Source organism: Chelon labrosus, assembly GCF_963514085.1.
Source record: "Chelon labrosus genome assembly, chromosome: 14".
Classification (NCBI taxonomy): domain Eukaryota; kingdom Metazoa; phylum Chordata; class Actinopteri; order Mugiliformes; family Mugilidae; genus Chelon; species Chelon labrosus.
The window spans coordinates 14,880,322-14,899,194 of record NC_140347.1 but is presented as its reverse complement, the minus strand read 5'-3'; the positions used below and the strand labels follow the sequence as shown (position 1 = coordinate 14,899,194).

The 18,873-nt window shown below is 44.7% G+C and overlaps 1 protein-coding gene across 1 annotated transcript in view; it reads right to left on the bottom strand.

Annotated features, from left to right (window-relative positions):
• LOC311499523 (rho-associated protein kinase 2-like) overlaps nucleotides 1-17,975 on the bottom strand; it is a 29,257-nt gene extending 11,282 nt beyond the window's left edge. The window contains exons 1-17 of the mRNA XM_084560526.1: nucleotides 17,507-17,975; nucleotides 13,382-13,463; nucleotides 12,695-12,795; nucleotides 11,893-12,030; nucleotides 10,081-10,341; nucleotides 9,382-9,526; nucleotides 9,088-9,226; nucleotides 6,607-6,698; nucleotides 4,030-4,189; nucleotides 3,011-3,107; nucleotides 2,826-2,905; nucleotides 2,318-2,366; nucleotides 2,063-2,198; nucleotides 1,774-1,865; nucleotides 1,297-1,543; nucleotides 323-429; nucleotides 53-212 (exon numbers count right to left, since the gene is read on the bottom strand). Coding sequence (XP_084416652.1) covers nucleotides 53-212; nucleotides 323-429; nucleotides 1,297-1,543; nucleotides 1,774-1,865; nucleotides 2,063-2,198; nucleotides 2,318-2,366; nucleotides 2,826-2,905; nucleotides 3,011-3,107; nucleotides 4,030-4,189; nucleotides 6,607-6,698; nucleotides 9,088-9,226; nucleotides 9,382-9,526; nucleotides 10,081-10,341; nucleotides 11,893-12,030; nucleotides 12,695-12,795; nucleotides 13,382-13,463; nucleotides 17,507-17,602 — 2,182 coding nt within the window. The 5' untranslated portion in view covers nucleotides 17,603-17,975. The remainder of the gene's footprint in view (nucleotides 1-52; nucleotides 213-322; nucleotides 430-1,296; nucleotides 1,544-1,773; nucleotides 1,866-2,062; nucleotides 2,199-2,317; nucleotides 2,367-2,825; nucleotides 2,906-3,010; nucleotides 3,108-4,029; nucleotides 4,190-6,606; nucleotides 6,699-9,087; nucleotides 9,227-9,381; nucleotides 9,527-10,080; nucleotides 10,342-11,892; nucleotides 12,031-12,694; nucleotides 12,796-13,381; nucleotides 13,464-17,506) is intronic.
• Nucleotides 17,976-18,873: the final 898 nt, after the last annotated feature.

Genomic DNA, 18,873 nt, shown 5'->3' with positions numbered 1-18,873 from the left:
TATTTAAAATAATCTCAAGTCAACTTGGACTTTTATTTTCCTCGAAGCTCACCCTTTAAGGTCTCAGACTTCGCCTCCTCGATGGTCTGGTAGATGTGGTTTTTATCTGCAAGCTTGGCTTTGGTGGCTTTGTGCTCGGCCTCCTCCTGCTCCAGATTTTGCTGGAGCGACTTGATCTTGAACGTCAGCTCGATCTCTTGGTTGCTCTTTTCCTGCAGAGTCAGGGATTGGTGTTAGTGTCCTGATGTCTCACATTTCAATTTATAAGTATTTCTAAATGTTTCTTCACTCTGGTAATTAGAAATCAGACATGACAACCAACCTTCTCAAGATCATTGAGCTTCTCGTGTAGCTCCTTCTTTTCGGTCTGGACCTTTGAGAGAGATGATTTTGTCTCTTTCAGCTGTTCTTCCAGGCGAGAGATACGACCTAAGGTGGAAGAATTGGAGCAGGGAAAAGAAAAATGACTTAATTATAGAAAGAATTTAGGATGACTTATAAGATGTGTCATGGTGGCAGCAGGGAATAAGTAGTGTATGATGTGAAAGTCTTGAGAAAAACATGCAGTTTAAGACATTACATAAAGCCCCGGACCATGTTTGGCCTCAAAACGCAGAAAAATCTAACGTTTATTTTCCTTCTCCCTAACTCCACCCACAAGGAGATTGTGACTATGGGGAAAATAATCGTGGGGCATCACAGCAAACAGGTAACACGACTGTTTCACAGCACCCCACCCCACCCCCTGACCTCAGCGACTGGCCTCTCTGCGTGTCTAAGTTTCCAAACGGCTTCTCCCAGAAGGTTCTGGCTCTAGTCTTGCTCGAGCTTTTACGGCCTCCTACTTCACTCTCAGCCCCTTTGACCAGATGTTTCCACCTATGATCAAACATTTCCCAAGGCCGGCTCCAAAAAACGATTCACATCTAATACCCCGTTCGTTCAGCCTCCAGCTCCGAGTTGCGTAATGAAATTTTCCTGCTACCGAGGAGATGTTTACTGCGGTAGTTCAACGTGATTACCTGCAGTTACTGCAGCAGATTTCAATAGACGCATTTAAGTTTAATAGAGTGGTAAATATTGCAATAAAATGTGGCAACTACGCTGCACCTTTCCTACATTTTTGTGCAGACTACATGTATGAAAAGTGACATTCCTGCAAGAGTTTAAATATATTTTGCTAACACAGGCAACTGGTCATACAAGATCAAGTACAACATTTATTTTGTAAGATGGAGATCTTTGCTCAAAACTCGCAGAACGTTGATTTCGGTCAAACAGAGAGAAAGGTCTCACCCTGGAGGTCAGCAATGGTTTCTGTCCCAAGGTTGCGGTCTCTTCTCTCCTGCTCCAGCTCGGCCTCCAGGCCCCTCAGCTGCTTCTCCAGCTCCATCTTGCCGTTTTCCAGCTGGTTGCACTTCTCCTGCACCTCCCTGAGGCTGGCCTCCAGGCTCTGGGCGTGCTTCTGCGCCTCCGCCTGACTCTTCTTCAGCCGCGCCGCCGCCTCCTGCTCGGCCTGGAGCAGAGCGTCGGCCTCCTCGAGCTACAGGCGAAACACATTTAAGATAAAACTTTTTTCCCCGAGTCATATCTTGGTTGGTGCAGCAGCAGCAGAATTACTTATCTAATGAGGAAAATGAAATGGAGGTCACAGTCTCTTGCTTGGATTATGGATTACTAAATTAGCATATTTGATTTGCATAAAAACTTGTGAAATTGGGAAGGATGCTGTAAAAAAATAAAGCTGGGTGATATCAAAAAGTTTCTCCTTACTTGTTTTTGCAGCCGGATGTTCTTCTCGTTAGAGATCTGCGAATTCTGGTTCCTCTTCTTCAGATCCTCTAGCTGGTCCCTCAGGCTGTTCACTGATGAGCAAACACATAAAGTAGCTTTAGATATTTACTCAGAGAGCCCTGAAAATGCCACAGTCCATCTAATGAGAGCTCGTCTTAATTTAATTTCATTAAGATATATTAACACTTCTAATTGAGAATCCAAAAATGAGAAATCCACGTCAGAGCTCATTCAGGAGTTACGGCAGAATGGGATCCCTGCTGCTCACATTCATTCTCCAGGCTGCGTTTTCTGTTGGCCTCAATCTCCACCTTGCGCAGGCTCTCTGCGCTCTCGTGCTGCAGCAGGGCTCGCTCCATCTCCAGCTGCCTGAGCGACGCTTCAACTTTCTGCCTGGTATTCATCTGACGAGAGAGGGATTCACGCACAAATGTGAAACGGTGCAAGAACAAACTCAGACTTTAGTTTAGCGTGCCGGGTACATGATTGAAACGCCACCACGCGGCCTTCCACCTGTTCTTACCTCCTTATCTAATTCTTTGGACAGCTTGTCTAAACGGTTGGTAGTGTTTCTAGGGGGAGAGAAAAAGCTCATTATTCATAAAACCATTAGGCTAAGACAGACATGAAAGTTTTTTTTTTTTCATTTATATGCAAATGCACATATACTGCATGTTTTAAAATGAATCTCCAAGCTCTCCAGCTTTGGGAGGATGGGACGTCGCTTCCTGCTTTCTGAAACAATCCGGCACACTTCCTGAAGTCCGTACAGTACGTGACTCACAACATGAAATTCTCCTCAGTGGTTTAGTTCTTTAGTAATTACAACAATGCCGTGGTAATGATCAAATAAATCAGACACTTACAAATTAGTTTAATTCTTATTATATTGTTATTTAATTCTTATTGTAAAAATCTTTTAATCTTAAAGGTTTCTGTCATCTATTGCCTGAACATGATGCTTAATTGCAAATGTTACTTCGTGTTTTCCAGTTTTTCAGTGCATTTGTGTTTGTGGCGGCCACTCGTACTTGCACTTGTGCTCCAGCTCATCTCTGGCCTGCATCTCATGGTCGAGCTTCTCCTCCAGCTGATGAAGCTTATTCTGCAGCTGCTCAGACGGACAGACGAGCAGAAAACCGATTAACCAACAGTTCCAACGGCTAATCCGCTCATTACCTCCGTTGCCGTAACGTTAACGCGGAAAGACTCCCACCTCTTTCTTATTGTCCGAAGAATTCTCCTTATCCTCTGAGTTTTCCTTACGGTCTTCTGAATCCTTCCCGGAGCTGGTGTTGTTTCCCTTCAGCAGCCTGGGAATGAGAAAAGGGTTAGGATCCCACACTATCCAAATTTCCACAAACGAGTGAAGTATTGCTCCTTAACCAGATCCATAGTACCAGTTTGGTTTGTCACAGGACACTAAATGTTTATCCAAATACGTGTTACACGACTTTATGCGAACAGCATTTAAACTGGACACCCATAAGTTCATACATGGAGGCTAACAAGCAAAAATCTTTCAAGCTTGTTCTTACAGCTGATTAAAGTTGACCTGCAGAGAAATCTACCAAAAGGTCTACTGACAACTGTCAATCTCTGCACATGCCGGGCAATCTCTGGGAATCATTAAATGACCAAAGAAGTCAAAAACCGCTCACGAGCCCAGTTTTGCAAATTAATGAAACTGTTTTTGAAAAGTTTACAGCAAAAAAAAAAAAACTAAGGATGTATCCTAACATCCACAGGTTGCAGTTTCAGTTTATTATCAGTCAATATGGAAGCATTACGAGGAACTTCGTAACCTGGACTGTCACATTTAAATTACATTTTTAGGTCAAAGTAAAAGGGAAATTGCTCCTTCACCTTTACAAGCCTAAAAAAGTAGAATCACACCCTGAGGTACAAAACAACGCTGACGCTTTACTCTGTTATTGCAAAAGCAGGTTTAGGAAACCAGGATTCGTCATAAGTTAGGAGGAACAGTTAAAGGGGCTGACAGAACAAGGCAGCAGTGTGGGACTCAAACAGACATACAGTGTCTGACATATGGCGCAGGAGTGGATTAAAGGTAAGGGTGTGAAGTTTTCTTTTTCTCTCGTATGTCCTTAAGAGTTTTTGCACACGAGTCGAACAAAAAAACAAAAAAAAAATCACAGTTTTATAAATAAAAGGTCGGCAAGCCAAATTCCTGAACACAACAGCAGCGAGAAAGTAAAAACAGAAAACACTCACTGGTTTTCCTTGAAGTAAGTGAAGCCAATAAACGGTAGCTGATTGCCCACAAAGGCTTTGGGTGGAGGGAAGGTCTCAGCTTGTCCTTCATCTTCCTCTATGTCATCAAAGTTAGCGGTGTCTATGTCACTGCTCAGCTCGGGCACAACTGGGGCCAAAGCTGGAAACAGAAACAGAGAGAGAGAGAGAGAGAGAGAGAGAGTCATGGAGGGGGAAATAAGGGGGGAAGAGGAGGAGGTCCAACCAGGAGGGTTCGAGGAAAGAGAAAGATGCTGTTTGACATTAAATGAGTAGACTCAAAGATCAAGATTGTGCTGCGGGGTATTTAAAAAGTGTATCAGCGCTGAACATTTTTCTTTTTCAGGAGTTTGAGTCGACTCCGTGCCAGCTTTGGCACTGCTTGTAGTAGTAGGAGTGCGTTTTCTGCAGGTTGGCGTGAGCCTGAAAACCACTCCTTTTTCTGTACAGTGCTCGCTTTGTGCCCCACACACAGCTCCTTTCACAAACGAAGCCTAAACCTGCAAGGAGAGAGAGCTCCTTCTGCTCCCTCCTTGCAGGAGCAGGCGAGCTTTAACAGTCTGCAGAGCGCACGGGCGAAAAATGTGTCAAAGGGCCAATCAGATAAAACTAAGCTAGCCCTTTAGCCTATAAATAGTTCCTAATTAAGGGAAGAAAAAGAGCAGCCATTATGGATCAGGTTCCTCAGGCCAGTGCAAGTCTGGCTCTGAGCAAAGAGCTCATTACTGTTAGGTCAAGACAACCCTCTGCGTGACAAATGTGACTCGGAAGATGGCGGAGGATATATAAAAAAAAAAAAAAAACACAGGCAGAGATCAAGTGCAGGAATGAAACAAATGAGGGGGAAATAAAAAAGAAGAGACAGAAAGAAAAAATAAAAAGCCAACATGTGGTGAGACAGAAAGAGACACAGGCCGCTCCGTGGAGGCCGCTGTGGCACGACTTCCCAGAATGCTCTCTGATAGCGGGCGACTAATGACAGGCAGCCGTGGCCACAGTGAGAGTGAGAGAGCGGGAGCAGCCCTCCAAACTGGGGCGCCCCTCTCATTAGGCCAGTCCACAGAGTCCGCAGAGCCTGCCCCGCCCGCCACCGGGGGGGGGATGCTGCCTCCTGTCCCATCCATCCATCCATGTATCCATCCATACATACATACATGCATGCACGGCGCTGGCTCCTTCGCCCTCAACCATCCAAACAGTAATAAAAACGGGGACAACTGAGAAACGAAAGAGCTCGAACCCAGAAAGTAACCCACGCCGAAGTCAGAGCCACAGACAGACGCAGACGTCGAGGGGTATACGCAGCTCTGCGGGACGCCGGAATGGGAGCAGGGTCATGTTTGGAGTGTGTGTTCGACTGTGTGTGTGTGACGGGACGGGACATGCACGTGCAAACATGAAGAGAGCCGAGCCGAGCCGAGCGGGGCAGCAGTGGCACAGCGGCGGTTTCGTGTTCCAGACTGCCAGGCTCTGATCAGGAGTTGTGTCTGTCGTCTTAATCGGAGCCAGGTGAAGCGGAGCGAGGGAGAGGTAGAGGAAAAAGAGTCTGAATGTAATTATAGACAGACACAGAGGTCCTGTTCATATTCCTGATACACCCTCCTCCTTCTCCTTTCCTTGTTTTAGATTTGATTCCTGTTCGATTTTGGCTGCCGTGCGTCAAATCCCATTAAACTTTCTAGTATTCTGCCTACGCCATCTTTCTTCCCTTTTTTCCTTTTCCTTTCAAAACTGCAAACTGACTTTAAGAAAACATTATTACAAGCCAGATTCGGTATGTCGTTTGATTTAATGAGCAATCAGGCAAAAATAAGAAATACACCCCATTACATGGGCCACTTGATTTAATCATCTACAAGCCCAAGCAGCCCTAGCAGTTATCATCACACCTTGCGCTAGGTTAAATGGATATTGGTATGGTGTGTTTGGACAAGCTTTCATTCAGTCACGCCTTTAGTTTCAGTGGTGTGTGTCTTGCTTCTGGCGAGTGCGCCGTGTTTAATCCATTTAAGGATTTAAAGTAAAGGCCTTTTCTCATCTTTAATGGTCTGTACATTTTGTTTAAAATCAACTTCCCCGTCAGTTTACAGTTGACAGTATATGATTTAATATAGAGCACTGATATAAAAGCCGTCATAGAAATTGCCGTGTTTGATAGATTTGATTTTTAATCTATGCTTTTTGGAGTAGTTTCCACATGTGTCTGGTTATCCTGCAGGTTCGTGCATCTCTTGCTCTGCATAGGAGGATCTCCGTCCTATAATGTATAATAAGATATGAGTATGGCGCAGCATATGGACAGCATGTGTACCGTATACACGAAGGCTGAATGGCTAAGGGGCTGGAAATAGACTTCGAACTCGGGCTGAGGCTAAGCAGATCTGTGGAGGAATGAGCTGGGAACGATAAGAGAAGTATAAATAAGAAGAATGGAATTGAGAGGAAGAAAGAAAACAAATGACACATTACCAGAGATGGGGAAAGGGGGGCAGCGTGCACCTGCAATGGGGGGATTTAAAAAGATCATTTAAGAAAAAAACAAAACATGCACACACTTACCCTCACGGATGTTGTCAAAGGTCCACTGGTCATTCTTGAAGAAGGGGTGGCATTTGATCTCATCCACTTCGGTGCGGCCCAGGCGAACTTTCCTGCACACAGCGACGGGAGCAAGCAGACAAGACTGTGAGCAGAGCCGCCCCGACACAGAACACACCCTGCTCCCTACCCTCCCACCATCACCAACATGTCATCCTCAAACACTCAAGAACCCAGTGGACTCTGCGCTGACCGCACTGACCAGCATGGACAGCCGCATGACCACTGGTGGACACCGGGCGCCTCCTCCGCCCGCTCAGAACCGAGACGATTTAGCTCCAGGGAAGGAAGGCAGCGGGATCAGAGAGCAGGAGGCGACACCAACAACCGTGACTGGCCTAAACACAACTGCTAGACCTTCTCCTCCTCTCTCCACACGCTTTTTTCTCTCTCGCCTCGTCCCCCTTTCCTCCCTCCTCCACCTCTGGGTACAGGGCCGGAGGGGTGCGGCATTTTGGGCTTGCCACGTGTGGGACATTCCAGATCCAGCCAAGAGGAAGAGAGAGCAGGGGCGGAGAGGAAGAAAGGGAGCGCTCTTAAACTCCTGCGTGAACATGCGACCAACGTGTGCAATGAAAACTGGAAGGAGAAGAGGAGCTAAGACGGGGGGAAAAGAAGGAGAAACGGAAAGTGGCACCAAGAGGAGCTGGAGGGAGAAATTTGGCAAATGAAACACACATGGAGAAAAGGACGAGGAGATGGTGCCTACAGGAATGATTCAGCAGGATGGGGAGACAGTGACGGAGCATGTGGGTTAAGTGGCGAACGCAGTCATTGGTTGGCGTTCAAAATATGTGCACGCGTGGGTGTTTGTGTGTGCGCGGTTAGCCAGCCGTACACACATGTGAGATTCGGTCCGTGGTGAGAGAATAGTGAGCGAGAAGGTAAATAAGCTGAGAGAGGGCAAAATGAAAGGCTGCTCTGTGTTGAGGCAGAAAGGGCCTGTGTTTGGGCCGGCGTGTGGGCGGGGCTACTAATGTAAACAGGAAGTGGTTTCTCCCGAGGGGACGGGACACCAAGGAGGTATATCCATTCATGCGCCTTTTACCTTTAATTCTGATGTCATCACAGATACAGTATCAAAATTGATTGTTTGCACGTGTGTGTCCATTCTAGCAGACTGTGTGCTATTTTTTCCTGTTGATAACACACTTGCTATTTGTGGAAGAGATTGTTAAGATGTTCTTTCATTATCATGTACATGGGAGCTGAAGTTTTTTTTTATTTTGTTTTTCAAAAAAACTCCCCTTTTTGGTATTTACAACCTCGTGAATGGAAATTTTCCACGAGGTCAGCGCTCACGAGTTGTGACGTCTCGGCTTTCCAGAAACGGCGGAGGTGGATGGTAAATTGACATATGGGAATTTAGTCGTATAGAGTTTTCTTTGTGACTTTAGAAGATTCATTCATTCATCTTCTGTAACCGCTTATTCCTGTGAAGGGTCGCAGGGTCTGCTGGAGCCTATCCCAGCGGTCATCAGGCGAGAGGCAGGGGTACACCCTGGACAGGTCGCCAGTCTATCGCAGGGCTAACACACAGAGAGACACCTACGGCCAATTTAGAATCACCAATTAACCAAATGAGTATCTTTGGACGGTGGGAGGAAGCTGGAGTATCTGGAAAGAACCCACACAGAAAGGTCCAGCCCACGGATTCGAACCCGGGACCCTCTCGCTGTGAGGCATCAGTGCTAACCACCTCGCCACTGTGCCGCCCGACTTTAGAAGATGTTAGAGGAAAATGTTGATATTCCCAGCGGAGCTCATCCTTTCCTCGTGCATTTGCTGCATTAAGCTACCCACTCGTTAGCGCGCTAAACCGTTCCTCGGTTGCTTCCAGGCAACACGGGCAACTTGTGGCCGATGTTGCCTCTTGAACAGAAAGTGTTTAATGCACACAACTTCCAATGTTTTATCCGTCGGCTGCATAAATAGGCAGCATTGGTACTCGCTAGGACCGTGCATGTTTATTAACGTGCGGGTGAAATGGTCCCCAACAAATGAGCTTTTTTACGCTTGTTAATATTGTCTATCAGCTGTAGAGCTCAGAGATATTATATTTAGCCTTTTTTATATTATATTAAAGTACACATTTGTAACTGACTGTTTTATAGATGTTTACAGCTTGATTACAAACCATGAAGATTAGAGAAGAGATGCACAGACAGGTTGTAATAGTGGAAATGTACTCACTGGCCAACATCGTATTGTTGGTTTTGGTCTTTTTATGGGATATTAACAACATTACTGAACTGGTGGTGAGTTAACTCCTGCTCTACCGAACAAAACATCCTCCCTGTGTCAGCTTTGTGACGGTGCTGTATTTCAGCGTTTCATTTAATTTGTGTTCACTCCCAACAACCAGGGAGAATAGTGTAGGGGAAGCAAAGGTGGGTCAATGCACAGGGTAATGCAAACATTAAGGACGTATAATGTGCGAACCTGTCAGTAAGAAAGGCACAGATGAGATCTTTGGCATCCTGAGACATCTCTATGTCATCGGGGAAGACGAGGGAGTTTTTGTGGTTCATGATCTTCCCGTAGGTCCCCACCAGGGAATCGGCATAGAAAGGAGTTTCACCTATGAGAAGCAGGAGGAGGAAGAGGTCAAACCTTCAAAACACTCCATCCAAAACCGGACGACAAGACAGCGATTAATCTAATTGGAATTTGTACATCCAGAGATTTACAAATGGCTCGACGAAATTCTGACTGCACGAATAGGAGGTCACTTACCAGCCAGCAACTCATAAATAAATACTCCTACGGACCACCAGTCACACTCCCGGCCGTAGTAACCGTCACCGCCCTGAGACTGCAGCACCTCGGGGGAGATGTAGTCCGGTGTGCCTACGGCGGTGTCACAGTGCACCATACCCTTCTGCAGACACAAAACACACAACAGAACGCATGACAAAGAATAACGGAGCGGTGCAAACAAAAGTCAAATCACAATAAACGCATGAAACTAACTTAACTGATGTTTTAAGACCAGGGTAAAGAAAACAGATCATTACACTGAGATTCAGGAAAGGTGTAAAAGTCTATTTGTATGCTCAGACTCCACCAGATTGTTTGGACCGCAGTGTGTTTTTGTACGAGACGATAAATTACATGACACCCTTCCTGCTGGTTAGATTTCCAGAGAGCTCAAATGTGTGCAAGCAGCTATTCTGAAATAGCTGTGGTGAAAACAAAAGGTTGAAAAACTGCCTCCCTGGCCCACAGCAGAGGCGGTACCGCTGCTGTACTCCTAGATTGGTTGTTTAGCACAACAACTTCTGGGTCCCTTCAAAACAGCCTGATGTAACAGAGTTGCACCGAGTTTCACTACACCATCTGAACACCTGGGGGTGCACTAAGGTCTTTCAGCTGACTCAGAGAGGAGCACTTTCCCTCAAATTGAAGTTCTAACAACAACAAACTCAAACCCACAGAGTCCATCTTCATGCACGTGCCGAAGTCGGCCAGCTTGAGGTGTCCGTGTCGGTCCAGCAGCATGTTGTCGGGCTTCACGTCGCGGTGGATGAAGCCCATGGAGTGGATGGCGTCCAGCGCCAGCACCACCTCGGCCGTGTAGAAGCGAGCCCACTTCTCGGGGATGTCGTAGTTCATGGTGAGCGTGACCAGGTCTCCTCCAGGCATGAATTCCATCACCATGTATAGGTGGTGGTTGTCTTGGAAAGCGCAGCATAGCTGGGGGACAATAAACTGAGTCATTTAGCGATATGTGAAGATAACCATTTCAGTACATGTTGGGCGTGTGCGCGTGTTATCTTCAAATGATCTGTGTTCATCATAAAATTAGATACATTCTTGTCAACTCAGCACATGAATTATTACACCCAAGTCCCTGTACAAGCTTTCTGTTCATACTCCATGAAACACAGCCTGTCATTTTACTAATGCTTTAGTAATAATAATAAAACATTATGCTTGTTCTTAGTGCTGCTACTTAACCATTTTATTGTTGTTCTACTGGAGAATCAATGAAGTTTAATCTGCTCTCCAAATAAAGTAATTTAGACGCATTTGCTTCAAACATCACAAGATTTAAATGATTAAACGGGTGCCATTGCTAATCCCCGTCTAGCAGTCCTATCTATAAAAGGTTTCCACTATATAAAATGTACTGTATGATCAATTATAAAGTTAAAGTTTTAAATTCTACTCAATTTCTCGCTTCGAATGTAAACGTAGAAAGGAAACGGTTAATATTATTGGCTATAAATGTATAAACATGGCTTTTACCTCATCGGTGTGCTTGCAGTATATTACACTGAACGCTACGGACCACACAAGTGAGTCTGGACTATGAGCCCTTTAGCCAAGGAGAATAAACATTTGACTGTTAGTAAGATGATACTTATATTGTGGCCAAACATCGAGCAGTCGCCAAGTCAGTGTGTGCGTGTGGTGGTGGTGGGCAGCTGAAGCTTGAGCTTAGAGGGGGCCCATTGTTGTTTTCTGTCGTGAACGCAACGCTGCAGTGGTTTTATTAAATATGGACGTTTAAATAGGTTAAATGTGTTTAGAAGTAATCAATGGGAGACACAAATATCTTTATACAGTCATTTGCTGAGGCTCGTTAGACCTGCCACGTCAAACGAGGCCCTTGTTGGTAAATGTAGGCAAGTATGCATTGTATGTTGTGTATGTCCCCCTACTCTCCCTTCTGAAGGTGTCCTGTGGCAACAGAGTGTTATTAGTGGGGGCCTTTTGGGTCCTATGGGTTGAGGGGAGTGACCTCTCCGGACCAGGCTTGTTCCAGTGCGTCCCACAAACACTTGATCAGTTTCTAGTGAATTGGAGGCACCTTGTGCTGTTTTTTTTTAGTTGTTCCTAAACCGTTTTTGTGTGTGCGCCTGTGTCAGGCTGCATCCTGCTGCTGCCATCAAAGAGTGTCATTGCTATGGGGTGGGGGTGCCTGGTCTGATCTAGGTGGGTGGCACATGTACAGAAAAAAAAAAGATGAGAAATTATGTTTGTCCGCAGATTTAAAGTTTGCTTCTGGAAGCCCCACAACAGCTAAAGGATAAGACGGTGCCTCTCTGAAGTGGGTCTTTAAGGAGACAGGAGCGGAAATTGCTCTGGAAATTACTTAAATGAGAGGCTTTTTACCTGTGATTCATGCAAAGCTAAATATAAAACTAGAGGTGGAAATAAGCATAATAGGTCTCCTCAAAATGTCCGCTCCTTATGCAAGATTACAATGTGTGAAGGCAAGAAACAAAACTGCGCGCGCACCTGGACGACCCAGGGGCTGTTGGAAAAGGCCATGATGTGCCTCTCCTCCCAGAAGAAGGCCGAGTCCGACCGCTTGATCATCTCAAACTTGTTGAGCTGCTTCATGGCGTAAACCTTCCGGGATTCCTTGTGACGGACCTGCATCGGAGCGAGGGGGGGGGGGGGCCAAAAAAGAGGAGATGTTAGAAGGTAAACAGTCATAACTCTGCAAGGACAGTGAGAACGAAAAGAGACACAGTGACCGAGATAACGTGAGAGACACGGAGAAAGGGAGCCAGGGATGGGACGCCATAATTGTAGAACACACCCAGAGAGAGACATGCTTACACAAGATTTCAAGCACAAACACACTAAGCCCCCACCCCGCCCCCTCCTCCACAGCAGACTTCACACTCATCTCCCACACACTGCTGAGCCTGTCCAGACTCGCTTCTACCACAACACATTCATAAGACACCAGATTCTAGCAGCACAAGAGGCTGACATCTGGACGAACTGGGAGGTGGGGAGAGTAAAGGAATTACTGGCTGGCTTGAAGTCAATTAAGTTGGCGTACAAAAAAAAACTAAAAGTTATATCTGGACTTCCAAAAACAAGTTGGAAATGTTACATATTTAGTGTTTCTGCAGACTGCTGCTCCCTCTAGTGGTTTATACATCCCTGGTGTTTTTGTTGATTGAATTCTGGAGCAGCTGCAGAAACTCTCTGCACTGTTACTGTGGCATCGTGCTGCTGCATCCGGGTCATTTAAAACAGAGAAATTGTTTATTAGCCCCTCGCAGAGAGAAGGAAAACGTCTCACCAGCTGCACTTCTCCGTAGGCTCCTCTCCCGATCAGCTTCACCTTTTCGAAGTCTTCCAGCTTCACCTGGAGCTCTCGCATCTGGCTCACGGCCTTCTCATCTGCGGGACGGCGCAAACAAGTTAGCGTGGCAGTGCAAAGATGTTGTTAAGATGAAACAGCTCGGGTCAAAATGGCCGCGAATAATGACGACACATGCCAAAATGTAGCCATGACAGCCACATTTTGGACATTTATGAGTGCGTGTCCGTGACTTAACAAGGACACGGTACAAAGAAATAATTACAAAGCAAGGCAAGGCCGTCCAAAAGTGACCCTTATCTAACTTCTAGAAATATTTTGGCTGTGTAAATCTGTCGGGCCCAAACAGCTTTGGAAAAAAGCGAGCCAGCAGACATGTTGACTCGTATCTCTTTTGCGACCTTCAGCGGGAACAACTAGTGCACGCGGGACATTGTCTCGCATATAAACCCCCTCCAGAGAGCAGAGAGAGAGAGCTAAATCTGAACCTGGAGAGCTGAAGATATATTTATTTTAAATACCATTTTTGGCACATGAAGGACATGTGAATTCATCTAGTCGTTTCTTTCTTTCTTTATTGCTGATTACAACCGCTTCCATAGCTACAGCCATAAAAACACAGATGATACACACTGTATAATCACGCAAACACATTAAAGGTCTTACATCTACTGAGAAACGCCTCGATGCTCTTGTTTTTCCGCAGGGCCGGATAGTTCAAATCATGAGCCAGCGCGGTGATGGAGTCCTGAAAGACAGAAATGGAAGAAAAACGTTGTTTCAACAAGAAGAAAATGCCGATATTCATTCAGTTTTATATTAAGCTTCCAGATTTAAATGGTCTTAGTGACTATATACAGTGGAAACACAAGCATGATCCAACATTACAGATGCTTCTTGGGTTTTGTTGGATTTTTCCATTGACAAAATGAAAATATAATCATGTTTTGAAGCTGAATTCATTTCTTTTTGGGGGAGTTTTAGCTCTTATTAATCTCTCTGTGGACGCATCTCATACGCTGGGGCATCCTGACCTTCTCCTCGCTCATAAAAGACGACAAAACTAAACCAAGTGGCGTAAGAAGAAGGAAACGTGAACATTTTTGTAAACCAAGTGCTCCGAAATGTGGCGTACGCTAATGCGCAGCAAGGCGAAACGAGCACAAAAGGACAATGGAGGCTAGATACACAGACATAACAAGTCATGAAACAACAAAATCGGTCACATGGTGTTTTTTCAGAGCATCCGCCGGACCCCACCGACACTCAAACCCCTCCCTGTAGCTCAGCGCAGAGGGGCAGAGGCAGCATCGGACTAAAAGCCGCCGGAGGGGCCTCTGCAGTGTCATCGCCGCTTAAGTCAGTGGTGTTGGGTTTCACGTATAACCGAAACGTCTCTGTGATCCAAACGCATGGGGGCTGGCAAGGCAGTTGGGTGGGCAGGTGGGTGGGGGGTGGTGCAGGATGTTCAGTTCCCCAAAACCAGGGGTCAAGTGGAGTCATCCAGCATGTGTGTGTGTGCGTAGGGGAGTTGATCCACGGTTGTATCTGCCTGCCTGTTCGGGGGACATGCGAATGTACGGACAGGGGCATGTGGAACAATTCTGCACCTTTAAATAGCGGCGGCGAGGAGAGATCTCCCCCCGACTGCAGACGGTTTGGAAATAGACCTAAAGGCTCAGAAGCTATTGTGGGACAAACAGCTTATGCGTCGGGATTCAGGATGGGCGCTCGAAGACCTGTGATCATTTTACACCGCAGCAGATAGCCATCTACGTCTCCAAAAGAAAGAGCGACTGTGCACTTTACGATATTTGACTCAAGCGGAAATCCAGTCAAATTTTATCATATTCAAATGAGAGAGACTAAAATGATGCAGCTGTTCTGGCTCCTGCATCCTTGTGTGTAAAACCGGCTACACAACCTAATAGGTTAATCCACTCGGACGTAATAAAGGTACCACAAAATGAACGTTTGTTCCGTGCCCGTGAGCTATATCTGGTTTCCTGACCTGACACGTTTCTTCGGGTTTCATGTGGTCGGTTATAATCGCAAGAGATCCAAGCACATTGTTATTTTACAGCTGGATCAAAAACCGGATTAGAGCTGGATTAATACAACCTCTATGAGAGTGCCAGGTGAAAAGGCCGAATACTTTTTTAACATCCAAGGCATACAGTACACTAAAAAGACATATATATATATAGAGAGAGCGAGAGAGATTTCCTCATGAGCAGCACAATGGTTTTAAACACTGGCTGGGGCCTTTGTATCCCCGTGGGTTTTCTACAGGTGCTCCAGCTTCCTTGGAAATACCAAAGACATGCACGTAAGGATAAGATCCAGCCACCTGTGACCCCCCACAGCATAGACTGTATTAGATAATGGATGCATGGATGAATGGATGGTTGCAGCTTCTCCATTTATTGTGTTGATCTTCCTTAAAGCACCGATATTCTGGCCACAACTATTCAAATATCCCAAGTGGAGCAACTAAACAAAAAAAAAAAAAAGGCTAATGGTATTATATTCACCTGCCTTTGCCCACCAGGGGTTCACACTTAGAAAGAAATGGATCACATCCTTTATCGCGCAATCTTCATTATTACTCATATCTGTGACGCGTTTTCTGACGCGTGAACGGTTCAAGATTTAAATCTCTTGCTTCCAATCAGCAGAAAACACTCAGATCAGACTTGTTCAACTTTCACTGGAATCTGGACGAATCTGAACATGATCCTGCACAATGGGGTGTTCCCGCCACGTTGGATGAAAACATCACCTCGGCAACGGCGGCTCGACCCCGGTGCTCATACGCAGCGCAGGCATGCCTTTGGATTCCCATACGTAGTTTTATGTTTCCTTACAGAGAGTCTGATCGGTGCACGTCTTGTGATAAAAATAAGCAGCTCTGATTGCAGGCTAGCCGACTCTATTGATCACTACACTTTCGCAAAGAAAACAAGCTTCTAGACTTTCACTCCCATGCATGCAGTGAGGCCTCCATCCAGGGGTTGTGTGTAGCACCGTGGACGGATTTATATTCAATTAACTGCTGTGGGTTATCAATAAAAATAATCATCTATTTCACATTGTTTTACTGATTTGATGTTCTTTTTATGTAAAGTGTCTTTGAGTATCTTGAAAAGCGCTTTTAAATAAAATGTATTATTATTATTATTATTATTATTATATATCGTGTGGGAATTATTTGTGCCTTAGAATTACAAGAACAACGATTTTAGAAAACTGAAGCATCTGCTAGACTAACTCAAGAAACTCAATCCACAGCTTGGCTGATGACAATGGCAATAGTTGCTGCAATCGTGAACGCTACAAACCCAACAATGTAAATAAACAAAACAGCTTATTCAGCTGAAGGAGGAAAAAAACACACACACTTCAAAAGCCATCTTTTGTGTGCAGACAACAAAAAAAATCATTGTGGACAAACAGGAAATAGTGGCGTGGGGTCACGGCAGGCTATCTCCATCTCAATTCCAGGAAGGGAGCCCGGCTTCCTGTGCGGGAGCTCCCTGCATTAGGCAGCATGATGAATTCCACCGTTGCGTCCGCTATACAGAGCCACTTGAACACAAAACAAAACAAAACTAAAGAAAAAATAAAGAGACAGGCACGGCCGAGCGCGGTGATAGAATAAGAAACGACGACAGGTGAGGCCCGGGCGGACGGTTGATAAGGTCAGGAAATATCACAGAATCAGCATGACTGTGTCATTGTTTAAACAATTACCCTGGACTTTAATCGTGACTCATCAGCCGCGGACATGGGAGAAAACAGACATGGCTCCCTGCTGCAGGAAACGCTGCAGATGAATGGCTGATGTACATGCAACGTGAAATCTCCTTTTGTCGTCTTAGAGACTTCAAAAATAGTCCCTAAGCATGACCTTTTTTGTGGGCTGAGGGAAAACCCAACGTGCGGCGTTCAGTTAATATCAAACCTGCATCAAGCAACTGACTAACTTAAACAACAAATTGACTTTTTTGAACGTTTTCCCATCATTTCCTGAGCGAAAGAGCAACAACAAACACTCGTCTGTGGCGTAAAGGGGCATCAACTAAGCCAAGACACATTCTCAAATCGTTCTTAACCATATTTTAGGACGTATCTTGGCGAAAGAAAAGAAAAAAAACTTTTAGAGAAGCTGAAGTTTGAGGCTGTGGCAAAGAACAACGCTCCTCCGTGCATACATCTGCTGTCAGGAGATTGGACAGGGAGGCTTAGCAGTAGGGCTGTATACATTCTCAGCGTAGGTCAAAGGGAGGCCACACCATTAGAGACCACACCAAACCAGGTAATCGTAATCACAGACAGACTTTGATTGAGTGGAGAGAAAAAAAAGAGGAGTGTGCAGCGCCTCCTGACTTTAAGGGCTCGGTTCACTGCAGTGACTCTGAATGAGTCGAAACAGCCCTTGTTAAAACACATCACATTTAATTAGTACACCACATTTCCTCTTATGTAATTCCATTGTTAAGTGTAAAGAGGAATTTAATGTAATCCATACACAGGAAAGGTGGCTAGGCGTTGCAGCACAGGTGGGGTTTCCCTCTGGTTACACCTCTGGGTAAAAGGACAAAGTACCAACAAGCTTTGGTGAATGAGTGATGAGATAGCAACAACACTTTATTTATTTATTTCCTTGTTGTCTGAGAAGTGTCTTTGTTTTTCTCCAGGTGATGGCGACAGACGTGGTGACTCACAGATATTACTGTACCTCTCTCATACCTGAGTGTCGTCAGACCCTCGGGGTAAATGCAAACTCACCAGCAGGGTCTCCAAGTTTAGAGCCGACTGCGGATTCCTCATCAGGGACTCCAGCTTCACCAGCCGGCTCTCCAGTCTGCCCTCCGCTCCCAGCATGTTTACAGTAAATCCAGATCACACGACATGAAAAAGTGAAAAGGCACGCAAACACCTGTAGGCCCCGCGCGTGTCTGTGCGCCTTTTGTTTTCTTGTTTTCGGGGTCAGAGCAGGCGGCGGAGGCGCACTCCTCTCCTGCTTGGCTCAGCTCCGCATGACAGCTCCTCAGTGAACTGCGGCTTGAGTTGTCAAGTTAATAATTGATCCGCAGCCCAAAGTCGGCCGTCTCGCCGCCTTTTAATTTCATTAATATCTCAAAAGAAAGTGAAAACCGAGCGAGAGGGACGCGCTTCTCTTTCCCAGGTGCGCCCCGTCCTAGTTTCCAGCCAGGTAGGTAAAACTAAAAATCTGATACGATCGCAGCGTGCGAAACCTGTAGGACAAACCAGCGTTGAGTCAGACGCGACAGGAAAACACAACTTCCGGTTATGACTATCAACATAAAAGTAAATGAGGTAAACGTACAAAAATAACAATTCAAATGATATTCAGTAATTTTTACATTACTTGCACATTTCTGTGCTTTCTACAGCATAGATTTTCTAACTTAAACAAGTAACACATGTAGGAAAATAAATAAATAAACTTTAAAAAAATATATATCTATATATATATATATATATATATATATATATATTAATTATTTCTGTTACAGTCCAAGAGAAATGTTTAATTAAAATCAAACATCAACTAAAAGTGAAAGGGGTATTACTAGCTAGTTGTCTTGTTTTGTGCTTTACTATAATGAAAAAAAAAATAGATATAGCACAATATATATATATATATATATATATATATATATATATATATATATATATATATATAACTAATATAAAATAAATTCAGATAAAAATAATTCATACATACAACAAAAATCTTTTTATATTGTTAATATATTGTGACCCTTAACAGGACTAAACGGGTATAGAAGATGAATGAATGAATGAATGAATGAATGAATGAATGAATGAATAATATGTTGTAACTGAAAGATTATTTATAACCTCAAGGTCGCTATGGTTTTAATGCTTTCATTTTGAAGGATTATCCAACTTCCGGTTCTGAGCGGCTTTGTTATAGGTAACTTGACAAAGAAAAAATGCTATACGCTTGCCCTCATATATTATTGTTTTTGTTTTGTTTCCCCCCCTGTAATAATGACTTGATATCCTAGAATATGATTTCGCTCTCAGTTTCTTGTTCTCTTACGATTTGTTTTTAACTTTTATTTAATTATTTTGACAAACTAACAGTTTGTTCTTGAGGATGT